Source organism: Thermobia domestica, chromosome 11 (genome assembly GCF_964235325.1).
Source record: "Thermobia domestica chromosome 11, izTheDome1.hap1.1, whole genome shotgun sequence".
NCBI lineage: Eukaryota > Metazoa > Arthropoda > Insecta > Zygentoma > Lepismatidae > Thermobia > Thermobia domestica.
Window position 1 is genome coordinate 169,442,442 of NC_137464.1, and position 13,830 is coordinate 169,456,271.

General features: G+C 35.9%; 1 protein-coding gene across 2 annotated transcripts in view; it reads right to left on the reverse strand.

Annotated features, from left to right (window-relative positions):
* The window catches only part of LOC145664549 (putative inorganic phosphate cotransporter), a 57,471-nt gene that overhangs the window by 37,388 nt on the left and 6,253 nt on the right, over positions 1-13,830 (reverse strand). The window contains exon 1 of one of the 2 annotated variants that reach the window (XM_081731315.1): positions 7,294-7,670. The exons of the other annotated variant lie outside the window; for it this stretch is intronic. Within the exon in view, the coding sequence (XP_081587441.1) occupies positions 7,294-7,318 (25 nt within the window). The 5' untranslated portion in view covers positions 7,319-7,670. Of the gene's footprint in view, positions 1-7,293; positions 7,671-13,830 lie in introns of those variants that run through there. 2 annotated transcript variants of the gene reach the window in all.

Below are 13,830 nucleotides of genomic sequence, written 5' to 3' on the forward strand. Positions count from 1 at the left end.
GGAAGTGGCTTGGGACCTATAAGTTAGGTACCACCCGGCATTTGTCTGGTGTGAATGAGGAAAGCCTTATTCAGGGTGGCTGGCCTGAAAAAGCGTTTTACACTTTTTCGACCGAGTATCGCCACCTGGAATCGAACCCATGACCACTCGCACCGAAGGCGAGAGCTTTAGTGACTATGCTACGCAAGGCCACTATGCAGATTTAGAATGCGCATAATTGAATAAGTAGAACACAATATTATAGCCATTGTTTCAGATATGAAAATCGTTATTGCACCAAATGGTCCCTTTCTTGAGCCTTATATGGAGGTACTGATACAAACATGGAAACTATACAAGCGTACATTGTACAACATTGTTGGAGTGATGGCATGGCATCCAGTACGAATGTTGCCCTGGTGTCTATGGAATGTGGAAGTGTGTTGTGTATATACACACAACAGATGTAAGAGAGGTGTGAGATCTGAGGATTGTAAGGGGCTTTTCACAGGTTCTTTGAGACCGATTCATTGCCCAGGAAAGTAAGTATTTATCCAATCTTACCAGAAAAAAAAATCATTCCAACTTCCCTACCTGAAACAAAGGCTATAATATAGATGTGTTCTACTTTTTCAGCTGTATAGCTAGGTATTCCAAATATGCAACATTTCAATATTTCCGAGACCTGACTTTTGGGACATTCTGTAGATATAAAGATTGACTTCAAATTCGGAATTATTATTTATGTGGAGTCAACAGAAATTTATATTTTTGCTAGGAGGATGTTAATCTTAACCTATTGCAAGATCGGAAAGAGCTTTCAAGTATCTGAATCAGCACCTTCGATTTATATAGCCATTTTTAACATTATGATCTGTTTATTAATGGTTTCGCCTAAAATTATTCTAAATCAGAAGGGCTTGACAAAGAATCAAATAGCGAAAGATAATATCTTTACAATAAAAATTAAGTTCCGTTACTGAATGACACTGAAACGGCACCTTCTGCTAGCGAACAGAGCCACATTATTCTTCCATTCAACTTATCCTTATGTTTGCGGTAGTCAATAAGAAATGGGGTGAAGGTAAATTTAATAAAATTAAACAAACAAAATCTAAATTAAACTTTATACTCTTGATGCTTATTACTCTATTTCTCATAATTTTGAAAGTGGAAAGAACTAATTCCTAAGCAAAAATTTACTCACAATACATTGTGGTGGCCTACATGACAATTTGAAATCAAATTTCAGACTCTGCATATAGGAGTCAAAAGATTTTTTTTTAATTAAGAAAGGAAGGGGTTTACTTATTCACAGAAAAATTGATTTTTTGGAAGAAAAAAAAAACATAGTGACAGAATTAATAAGATGAGGCTTAGCCGTGTACACAGACAGACAAACGGTATTATGCTCTCCCCTAAATGCCTATCGCCCGGCCCCTCCTGTTCCTAAATGATTCAGATAACTGAGAGTCTAACTATTAAGAGTATCGAATAAATTCTGTTCTATAAATAATAATAATAATAATAATAATAATAATAATAATAATAATAATAATAATAATAATAATAATAATAATAATAAAATAAAGAATAAAAACGTACTATCTACCAGTCCTATCTAACACTTTATCGCAATGCATATACTTTATAGATTATCAAACAGGGGCACTGTTTTCAGTTGGAAGCATCGATACGGGGCCCATGGTGTTGATTGTTTCTTGTAGTAATCGACCAGTTGAACACTACGATACAAAAAATATAAATTCCGCACTTTAGAACATAGGGAAATTTTGTGTTGAATGTGGAGAGGAAATCAACACGGCATCCGAGATTCTTTTATGCATTAGGACCGATATATCCTTGTAACTTTTGGACCGCGGTGGCACAGTGGTACAGCGTTCACATTTGGAGCGTGGAATCCCTGGATCGATCCCAGCTTGTGCCAAGTGGACTTTGTGGTGGATTAATACCGTGTGCGTGGGTTTTCTCGGCGTTCTCCAGTTTCCTTCCCTTTATTAATTTCACCATTGCATTCATTTCTCATCATCATCGTCTCCTTTAGCCTCCCCGGCATAATCGAGGGACGTGAAACTGAAAGATTTCATTTCCTTGCAACTTTTAAATAGATAAAATATCGTCACGGGAACATTGTTTGGCGTACCTTGCGGTACCACTAGGTTAACAGTGTTGCCAACCCAACAAAGTTACATCTTTTTGAATGGCACTACATCAGGTTATTACGCATTTTAAGTCTATATGTCAAATATACATGTGTTATTCAGTGTTGAAAACTTAGGTAACTTCTACAGCAGTAATAACGTGAGACGATTAGGTAGGGCAACCATACGTCAAATTTTGACCGGTACAATCCCGTTTTAGGGGCTTGTCCCGGCCGTCCCGTCAATAGATGGAAAATAGTAGTATTTGTCCCGTTTAATGCTAGTGAAAGAAGTAAATATTAATAAACCCAGTAACTTTACTCCTTAACAATAACAAAGAGGCAAGAATTGAACTGAAATTTCCTATATTAATTATGATTTATAGTTCGTAATACTGCTCGAAAGGCAGCAGAGCTTTCACCAGCTGTTTGTTGAACAAACTTCAACACGATTTTCCTTTTTCGTAAGTATCGAATTACTTGACCCAATGCAATATCAAGGATTCGAGCTAGGGCAAACGAGCAAATGCATGTATCATGTTTTACCATATTATAAGTTAAATGATGTTTATACTTTGCAGCTAATATACAGGGTTATTATAAATGATGGACCCATTTTTCAAAATGTGTATTTATTAAAGTACAAATCCAAAATGAACAATCTTTATACCAATGGAAAGTGGAAGTTCCATTTTTTTTTTTTTTTTTTTAACCAATACATTATAAATGTTCAATGCTGCACTGCCTGTTGCACGGCAAACATCTATGCGGTAGCTGAACTCCCACACACACACACGAGCAAGTGTATCTACTGTTACTGAGTGCACGGCAGCTGTGAGCCTGCACAAGTTGTAATCGGTAGGGCTTGTACAGCAAACGCCGTCTCAGAACTTTCCAGATAGTTGCTTGGGGTATTCCAAGTTCTTTACTAGCTCTATTGGTCGACTTACGTGAGCTGTGAACAAAACTTTCTTCAATACGTCTGACATCATCTGACACACGCGGTCGGCTTGTGCTTTTCCCTTTACACACGCTTCCAGTCTGTTGAAATTGCGTAAACCAACGCTTAATGCTTTTTCTAGTTGGTGTTTCAATACCGAATTTTGTACGAAATGCCCGCTGCACTACAATTTGTGACTCACTTCTTGCGAACTCAAGAACGCAAAAAACCTTGTGCTACACTGTAGCCATCTCACTCAAGAAAACGAATGGCGGGCCATTGCCGCGCGAACTCTACCGGCCGCTTCGGGAGCCATCATTGCCCACCACAACTTTCAATCTTCCTCTTTCGATTGTTACATAAAGATTGTTCATTTTGGATTTAGACTTTAATTACTACGAATTTTTAAAAATGGGTCCATCATTTATAATAACCCTGTATATTATGTTATATTACAATATAAATGTATCAAGTATTGCTAAGGTAAACAGGACTAATTTACTCACTGATCTATTTCTCATTTTTCATGATTTTTAAAAAGCCGGAACCTGTCCTGTTTTCAGTTGCAAATTTGATGGTCATCCTACGAATAGGACAATGTATATCTAAAGTAATTTAGTATCTAATACTGTATTATGATCATGAAATGATGGATTTCGAATAATTAGGAACAAAGTTACAATTGATTGAAAATTTGACTTCTTTCCCAGCTTTTATTTCGAAAAGCTGCTTAGATAAACATCTCATCCAATTGCAGAGATGGTATTTAATAGATATAAAGATGTGTTTATAGCAATTTGATATATCAGGCCGTTCTGGAGATATGGCAATCACTGATAAAAATTATGGGATTTCGAAAACTTGCTGTAGTTACACCTGCAAAAAAGATTTTTTGTGTCATAGAAGAAAAAGACAACATCGCAGACAAAAAGACAACAGTTTTAAAAAGATAGCACAAATATGCCATTTTAAGAAATAAAACAATTTTTAACATATTTTTCGTATCTCTGGAACAGTTTAAGACAACATTTTACTGTAAATGTCATTATGATCTTTACCTCTATTGAAAACCACGTACGTAATTGGATGTGATACTTGTCTAAACACTTTTCCGAAACAAAGTTCTTTGAAGAAATACAAATTTTCAGTTCTTTGTAACTTTGTTTCTACTTGTCATATGATGACTATCGTATTCGACACTAACAATTTTGATTATGCATTATCCTACCTATCTCATTTAACTTATTATTGTTGTAGAAGCCCCCAAAATTAGGTTCTTTTTCGATGTTTGTAATACCGTGGAGTCCTTAGTTTGCAACCTTGCAAAACAAGTGTGCTCTTTTATGTTTTCTTTATGTCGATTTGAAACATTTGAGAAAATACAACTTTACGTTAGGTTGGCAATACTGTTAATCTTGTATTGTAATGTATATCAAGCAATGTCCACCTTTTCGACAATTGCATGATACAACAAAATTTCAGCGTTTTGTACCTGTTAGTTTAAAAGTGACAAGACACAAAATAAATGGTCCTCCCTGTATATGTTTTTATTATACTTGGAAAGAACGATCTATTAAAGTTTTAGTGTATTTTTTTACATGTAAATTCCTCTGTTTTGGTCATGTCACTCTGCCTGGATTCCGCATTCTTTAGTGTACTGATGGGTTCAATTGTAGAAAACTGTTGAATTCAATTTAGAATGTCACTCCTGAGTAAAATCCAGAAATTCAACAAACGTACCGTAGTTTATTATTGGTTCAACCTCTGCACAATACCTATCATCTTACGTTAGGTTCATCAAACGCTTTCACAACACATGGCCTCCAAGCAAACTGTATTACAGGCCAGTCCGTCCTTGCTTAGCCTTGGAGAGGTACTGGGATCGATACCATGTATCTCCAGCATATTTATTTCGGGTCAAAATATAAATTTATCCAGTGGTAGAACAATTTGGACATTTTCTTTGGGAGATAAAAAAAAATACTTCCAAGAAATAGCATTTTAGAAAATCTACGATGCTATTAATTCTAATAGACTATAAAGAAATGTTGGGTAAGTTACTCAAAGGAAAGTAACGCGTCGGAAGTTGCCTAAAAAATGTAACACGTTACCCTTTACTCATGCAAGAAAAGTAGCTTCTTAATATATAAACTCATGTTTAGATCCAGTCTTAGCAGGAAGACTTACTTGAGTCTTCCCCGTTCGTGAATTTGAATGTATGTGTATATTCATAAGGATAAGAATAGCTTGAATGCTCTCTTTCAGGAGGAAGGGGTTCGAGAGATGTCACCACCAGATTAGCACATTTCACATTTTTCAGTCTTGCTCAAGAAAGCGCGAAGTAAAATATAATGAATTCCAGTTCAACGTCCCACAATTATGCAGTTCAGGCTAAGGGAGAGGATAATTAAGGGAAGTGAATGATGATGGAAAAACTAGTAGAATGAGAATGTGAGAGGAAACGGGAGTATCCCAAGAAAACTCATGGATACGATGTCTATCACAAACTTACTTGACCGGGAATCGAACCAGGAATCCCATACACCAAAGATAAGCATTCTACTACTGAGGTTTCGGCTCGATTCCCTTCCCGCTCCCCACATTCAACACGGATTTTCCTATACTTCTGAATTCAATTTTCAAAACATTTGCCATTGTTGTGCTCGTCTTGTCGAGTACTACCAGTATCAATCAAAACATCGCAGGTCTCGTATGAATTCCCCATGTTTCCCTGCTCGGAGGATACAACGTGGATCCTGACAAATGTCAGGCGGGAAGGAGTGAAAAATGATAAAAGTTTTCTTCATTCATTTGCGATTTGGCGTAAACTTTACAATGCGCTCTTCAGTTGGTATCTTTATGTAGATACGAGAAATTACATTGGATTAATTTTAACCAAATGGGTTCGAAACTTCCCTTTGGTAACCCTAACCTATCCTACTTATTCCTCAGCTCCTCCGTGGCTAAGCGGTTAGCGCACGCGCTTTTGGCGTGGGAGACCCGGGTTCGATTCCCGGCGGAAGCTCATGTGGTTCGGATTCCACGTTAATCAGTAGGTCCACGTCTCATATAGCCTCGCTGCTGAAAGGGACGCTAAACTAAAATCAACTCAACTACTTATTCCTATCCTAGTCCACTCTACTACACACTTTCAAAGCCGCCCTACTTACCGATGCGTATCTGGAGTGTATTGCAAAGTTTGAAATGAAATGAAATATTTAGTTTTATATCCCACGATTATGCCGATTAGGCTAAAGGAGACGGTGAGGATGAGAGATGACTGAAATGGTGAAATGAAGAAAGTAGGAGGAAACGGGATAACCCAGAGAAAACCACGAGCACGGTGTTTGTCCACCACAAAGTACATACGGCGCGAGCTGGGATCGAACCAGGAACCCCAAGCACCGGAGGTAAACGCTCCACCACTAAGCCACCGCGTCCCCTATTGTAAAGTTTATCCGCGATTTTTCAAATTTGAAAAATTATTGACAGAGACCAAATAGCTTTTCTAGATATTAAACTAAACAAAATTATATATATATATATATATATATATATATATATATATATATATATATATATATATATATATATATATATATATATATATATATATATATATGGATTTGCGACATTCTAAATACTCTTTGATGACAAGAAGAATAAAGTCTAGTTCATTAATAATACATAACTTTAGTTAATGACTTTTGAATTGTTACTTGGCTATTTTCATAAAAAATAGAGCTGGCAAGCATAGGGACCCATGAAATGTATGGGCGGCCCTGGGTCATGACAAATAGGAGGGAATGGCTAGATCATTTATGGAATGAAGACACTGGGAACATAAATAAAAGGACTGTTTGTGTTTATTTTCGTTATAGGAGAAAAAATGGGAAAATCAGAAAAAATCACAAACACTGTGCTCACATTGAAACTTTATCTCCTTTCACGCTCATTCTCTTATTATTCTCTTTCATTTATCATACGTCGTCTTTTTTTATCATTCAGGACACAACCAAGAAACGTTTGAAGAAGACAATTTCATTTCAACAATATTGTGTAAGCTAGGATCAAACCATAAATCCTTTGCGCTAAAGGCGAACTCTATCATTGAGCCACTGCGCTCCAATAAGCGCTGAAATTCAATATACTTAAGTTAACTACATTATTTAGCAATAGTCATAAATTTCTGTTATTTTAAATGAAATCTTACCTGTTGGCTTTGGTACTGGTTCCATTTTCTTTTTGTAAAACAAGTGTCTAATGAAGCACAAATGACACCCCCACTCACTGTGACAACTGACTCCACATTGACATGCTATAATTCATGTCGTGTGTAAAACTGAAAGATGAATTTCTTGCTGTCTACGCAATTTGACACAAGTGATGATGATGATGATGACGTTAAGACTAAGTACATATTTTTCAATGCTAGGTATATAAACAACTGCACTGCACGTACGAAACAAAGTGCAAAGAGGAATAGAGAGGCTATTGTGCACGCGTTACAACATATGGTGTCCATTGTAATGCACAGCTGTTAAAATGTACGCGCTCTTTCGGAGTTTCTGAAAACTAGAGCTGCCAATAGGAGAATGGTTGATAGGAATTAGAATGTATAATCAAACGACTCTGCCTATGAGTTGTTTTGTAACTGTGCAAGTCAGAGACAGTACGACTGCTGTTTCAACTGCTTTATTATGAGCGATAACTTTTCTTCTTTCTTTAGGAATAATCAACTTATGTTAAACTCATAATATTGTAGTTTTCAGATAGAAGCTGTTGTACGCGAATTCATATTCCTTTGTAATACGTATTTATACGCCTTTCTTCCTCTCAGATGAATAATTTTTCAAATAGTGGAATGTTATTGTTAACATTTTTTACTCGCAGAATAATATCACATTATAGTTTCGCACCGTGGATATTTATGTAGTTTGACGTAGACTTGATAGAATTTAATTCGGAGTTTAAGTGACTAGTGCTCTCATCTAAATTTAGGTATCTCTACACCATATGCCCGCAGTAGAGACAAGTTTTGCCTAATACTTAACGTTAGATATTATTATTATTATTATTATTATTATTATTATTATTATTATTATTATTATTATTATTATTATTATTATTATTATTAATCAATGTATTGGTATATTTCCAACCCCTCATATAACCCAATTATTAGCATAGGCGTCTGAGCGTTCAATCCCCATGGAATCATTAATTTTTGGTGTAGGCCCAATTGTTGTTTCATGAAGTTTAGCGTCCCTTTTCAGTACTGAGGCCATACGAGACGTAGACTAGGATTGACATCCGTCCTGCTTTTGGCTGATATGTTTTGTTTGTTTTAATTTTCACCATGTCCATCAAGTATTTAAATTACTCTTAAATTGTCTGACAGGCACGTACACAGGAATGTCTCCCTTTCCCACTTCGACTTTTATGAGTTCACAAACTATAATTTCAAACACATAGCTTGTTAAGGACTTCACAAATACTTGTTAGGATTTTTTTTTTTTTTTTTTTTGCCAAAAGTAAGAAATGCAGACAAGTACGACTACCGGCATTATACTGCTCCTGTAACATCGTAAACACAATTTTAAGCTCAACTATTTTGAAAATTATAAACAGAAATCCTGCTTTTCTTTTTCCTTTTTTTAATAGATAGTCAGACCTATTTTTTGGAAGAATTTCCGGCAGACGATAACTTTGATATGGCAACCCTAACACGGATCTACAATTTAAGGTGGAATCCGAACTATCGTAAACCGTTCAAATTTCAACGCTCTCGCACCGAGAATCAAACCCAAGACTCCGTACTTCAAACGCGAACACACTAACTACTTACAAATAACTTTCTGACATTTATTTTTCCACTAACGGACTGGCTAGAGACGCTTACACAGAAACATCAAAGACAGTTAAAAATCCACCCAAGTTACTACTGACGGATTCGAATCCCAATGGATTTCACTGCACGATTGCCAGCCTAACGCCGTAGACCGCTCGACCACGCCCATGGGCTAACACCAGGTTAAATTCTTGGGGTAGGAGGCAAATGAAGATATTTTTTGTGTATGTGTGTGTACCGACAAGAATACACAGCAAGTCTGTTTTAACGCAGACCAATAGTCCAACATGAGCAACATTCTAGCGTGTTATGTCAACACCAAGAGTTCGGTGTTATGGTTAACACAGGATTGATGTTGCCGATTTGATACAGGAATGATGTTGAGCGATGAGAAAATAACAATGTGACAGTGTTATAGCATGATTGAACAAAGAATATATATATGATTGAAAGTTTGTATTAGTTTTATTTCTTTATTTTGTTTATTTGCTGTGACCAAAACTTTATGTGGCATATTTGGTACTTATAGAAAGTAACGAACAACGTATTTTATTCCCTGTCTTCTCTCAGGAAAATAATTTTGAGAGCAAGCACGTACATTTTCTGAAACTTACATGAGTAGAACTGCTGCCATCTGTTGTTCTCATGTTCACTATGTTTCTCGTTCTTTGTAAGCAGTTGTAAATAATTTCTGCCGAATTTTATTAGCTCTCATAAGAGTCATGACCGTTAGAAAATATTTTTTTTATAAAAGTAGTTTTTCGCAACTGGTATAAAACAATACCAACGGTGTGTTACTAAAATAACTTCTCATCATGCCAGGTGGTTGATTCAACGACTATCATTTTAACATTTTACTCCAAACTGTGATGAAATTGAAATAGCAACAGGTATGTGTCAAATTTTAACCCAACTCTCGTGACATAGACCCAATGTATTGAATTAACACAGCCATCTTTTACTGCTAATGTTTTATATTATTACTTAATACATTATAATGCAGAATGTCTGGGGGATATGCGTTACGGCTGGAGAAGGTCGCCCCCTTGCTCCTTCTTGTTTCGTCAGTGCATAACATTGGTGCTATATTTACTATAGTTAGCAATTAAGTAGACTGTTAGAGGCAGATTGAAAAATTTCAAGTATACAATAAGTAAGATACTATCATACAGTAGCACACTGATTCCAAGTAAATAGTACTGGTGTTTCTATAATTATAGGGAGTTATGAAAAAAATATGACCTTACTGACACAAACAATTATACAGGAAATCTTTCCGTTATTGCTATCTTGACACAACAAAATGTTATTGACCTATCTCCTTGTTTCTCATTCCTTGACATTGGCGCGTTCTCGTCACGTGTATGATCTCTTAACCTTGCCATGTGCATAAAAAGAAACTTCTAATTGGCTAATTTGCTTGGATATATCTTGAACAAATGCGTTCAAATATTTAATCCATCAAGTTCACACGCAAATCAATCACTGCTTGCCAGCACATTACGAATATAGCCGTTCAATGAAGGACTATCGAGCCTAATATAAAAAGCAGATATAATCCAAACCACCTACAAACATAACCTAGAAATCAACCAAGATAAGAGATCACTCCCAGAAGAAGAAACTCGGAAAACATCAATGCGAGCTATGACAAGAAGAAAAAGGGAAACAACTACTTGTACTTCCTATCTGGTTCTGTAGAGATGAACAGTAACTTCACATGTTGCTAGAACGTCGTTATCGTACACACAAGAAAGAAATTATTTGACAGTTGACAAATTTTCTTTTGTCAATAACTCGGGAACAAATGAATTAATTTGGATCTTTTTGTTGCTATCCTTAGAATAGTTATAACTTGATAACTTGCCAAAATCGGTACTCTATTAGGTTAATTTGTTGAGTTATTAGGAAAAGAAATTTTGTCAACTGAAGAAAACTTTCTTTCGTGAGTGCACAAAATAAATGAATTCACATTAAACTAAATAGCGTATTGTTAGAAATTCTGTCTACATTTCAAGGTGGATCAATATATACAAAACCTGACTTTAGTCGATTTTAAGATTTTAGACGGTGGCTCAGTGGTAAAGAGTTTAGCTCTGGTGCGTGGGGTTTCTGGTTCGGCCAGGGCCAAGTAAGTTTGTGGTGCACAGCATCGTGTCCGTGAATTTTGTCGGCATACTCCCGTTTCCTCCCACTTCCTCATTCCACCAATTCCTCCATTATAATTCACTTGCCTTAATTATCGTCTCCCTTAGCCTAAAGGACATAAACATGGGACGTTAAACTGATAGATTTCATTTTATTTTATTTCTACCACCTTAAGAGTACAAGTGAGATGGATGAGACAATGCACTTTCGAAATATCTTAGTGTTACATACCGTAAACGTATTTTGAATAAATGAAAATGGAGTTACACGGGGTTCAAGAATTTTATTTTTTCTAAAGACTTTATTAAAAAATGATTAGATAAGTATCATATCTTTTCAATAGATGGACAAATTATTTTGCCGTCATTATCACAACAATTTCATATTTCAATTCGTTTCGGAGATACAAAGAACATTGGCACACTTCGCAACACTGGTTACAATTATGTAAATTCGAGATCTTTTTTTTGTATTACAACTGTCAACAGCTATTAGTCTAGTATTATAAATAAAAAGGAAAACATTATTTAAAAAAAAAATATATTTTCCAAAATTATACCATTTTAAGAAGTGTTGCAAATTTTACTGTTTTTCATTTCTCCGAAATGGGTTGAAATATCAAATTGCTGTAAACGACACAAAACGATGTGTTCGTTCGACTTACAATGCATTGTTTTATGGTATATTTCACTTTTGTTTACACGTATAAGAATGAAACAATACATCACAGCACCTGTTATTTTGAACATGAACAATCGTGGAGCTGGTAGTTACTTCTAACTTCTCGTTGACGCATTGCATGTTCATTGCCGACATGCTACTTTTTGCTTGTTTTGGACCCATCTTTAATTCAGACCATATATGCGAATTCTGTCGGGAGCATGCCCGCGAATTATCCCCTGTAGGGGGATCGCTTGAGAATCCATTGCATATTATTGAAATAAGCATTTTTGGATACTGTTACTTCAGTGACTTCTTTTACACTGACATGTGCCACCACTGCACATTTTCTGGTGTTTGAAATAATGCGTGTTGGAATGTATTTTTCCATGAAGACGGCCTTAGCTCTGGAATTATGCACTTTACCCCACAGATCCATATGAGGGGATATTTATTTTTATTTTTATTTCGGTGTGAAGAATCACCTGTATATAACTCTTGCCCTCGACAAAACTCCGACCCTTCCGAGAAAATAGTATTTATACAACTTAACTTTTACAATATCGATTACAGAAATTTTACTGTTACGGGATATGAACCAAGGACCGGCAATCTTTATTCATGGTGCTTTGGGTCCCTGGTTCGATCCGAGCTCGCGCCGTGTGGACTTTGTCGAGGACAAACACCGTGCTCGTGGGTTTTCTCGTGGTTCTCCCGTTTCCTCCCACTTTCTTCATTCCACCATTTCACTCGTTTCTCATTATCACCGTCTCCTTTAGCCTAACCGGCATAATCGTGGGACGTTAAACTTAAAGATTTCATTTCATTTCATTTCTTTATTCATATTAGAAATCAGTCCATTAATCCATTAATTGTGAGCCAAGCAGACTTCTAAGTTGGAGTTCATCGACAACGGCCATTCGCATGGATGTTATCTACTGTCAGCTTTTGTGTAATATCAAGAAATGAGTCCATTAATCTCCTATTGTTTGCTTTCTACAACGAAGTCCTTGTATGTGTAAAAACTTTTTGTAGTAAACTGTGGTAGCACTTCTTAGTGCCTTTACCCCTTACATTGCTTTGTCACGGTCTCACACGCGACGCTTTTAAGTTTATGATGAGGTCAAGTGCTTTCTCAATAAATTTGATCTTATTGGCTCCTCATAGTCATACTACTACGAGACATTGTCCGCTACGATCATTTACCTGATTGTCATCGCTACGATGAGGAAATATTGGTTATGGAAAGTAAGCACTGTAAGACAGTTTTACTTTGCACCATGTGTAAAGAATTTTGAAGAAAATCGCATGTAGTTTACAAACGTAATGATTTAGAACACTTTATTTTAAACATACAATAGCTACATATACCATATAAGGAAACATTTGTGCAACTGCATTAGTAAGCATTCGGTATGACCATAGTTATTTAAAAATAAACTTTGGTGCAAAGTTACCCCATAGGTGGCAATACTTTGCACAACATACCAAAAAGTATGTTCAACATACGAACATAGTGTTTTTGTGTAATATTCTCCCTTCAGTATTTATGCATTTCACTTCCTACATAAAACTGCATACAGTCTACAAATATTGATATTAGAATTATGGTACTGGTAACAGTAACTTAGCATGAATTATCGATATTTGTAAAGAAACTTATATATTTCCTGGTAGCGGCACATGAACCACATTCTGATAATTTAGTATATGTCCCACAAAAATGCCAACTAAGGAAGAGAAAAAAAATCTCCGTGAACTGATTTGCCTTGGTTGCTCTTTATGTCCAAGAATATTATCCCAATCATAATCAGTGGAATATTTACGGGGTTTGGGGCTTTCAGGCTAAAGCCATCCAAACAGCAGGATTTCTTCTTTTAAAAAAATTATGTTAGTCATTCCTATGCGTATAAGCTTCAAGCCCAGCCAAGAGTCTAGTGATTTCTTAATATAAATAAATAAATAAATAAATATTTTTTTCTAAGTGAAGCCCCTCTCAAACTAACTTTCTGGATTCGCCACTCTTCGTAATTTATTTTCCAAACAGAAATCCATTCCGGCATCTACCTAAATAGGAAATTTACCTAAAAT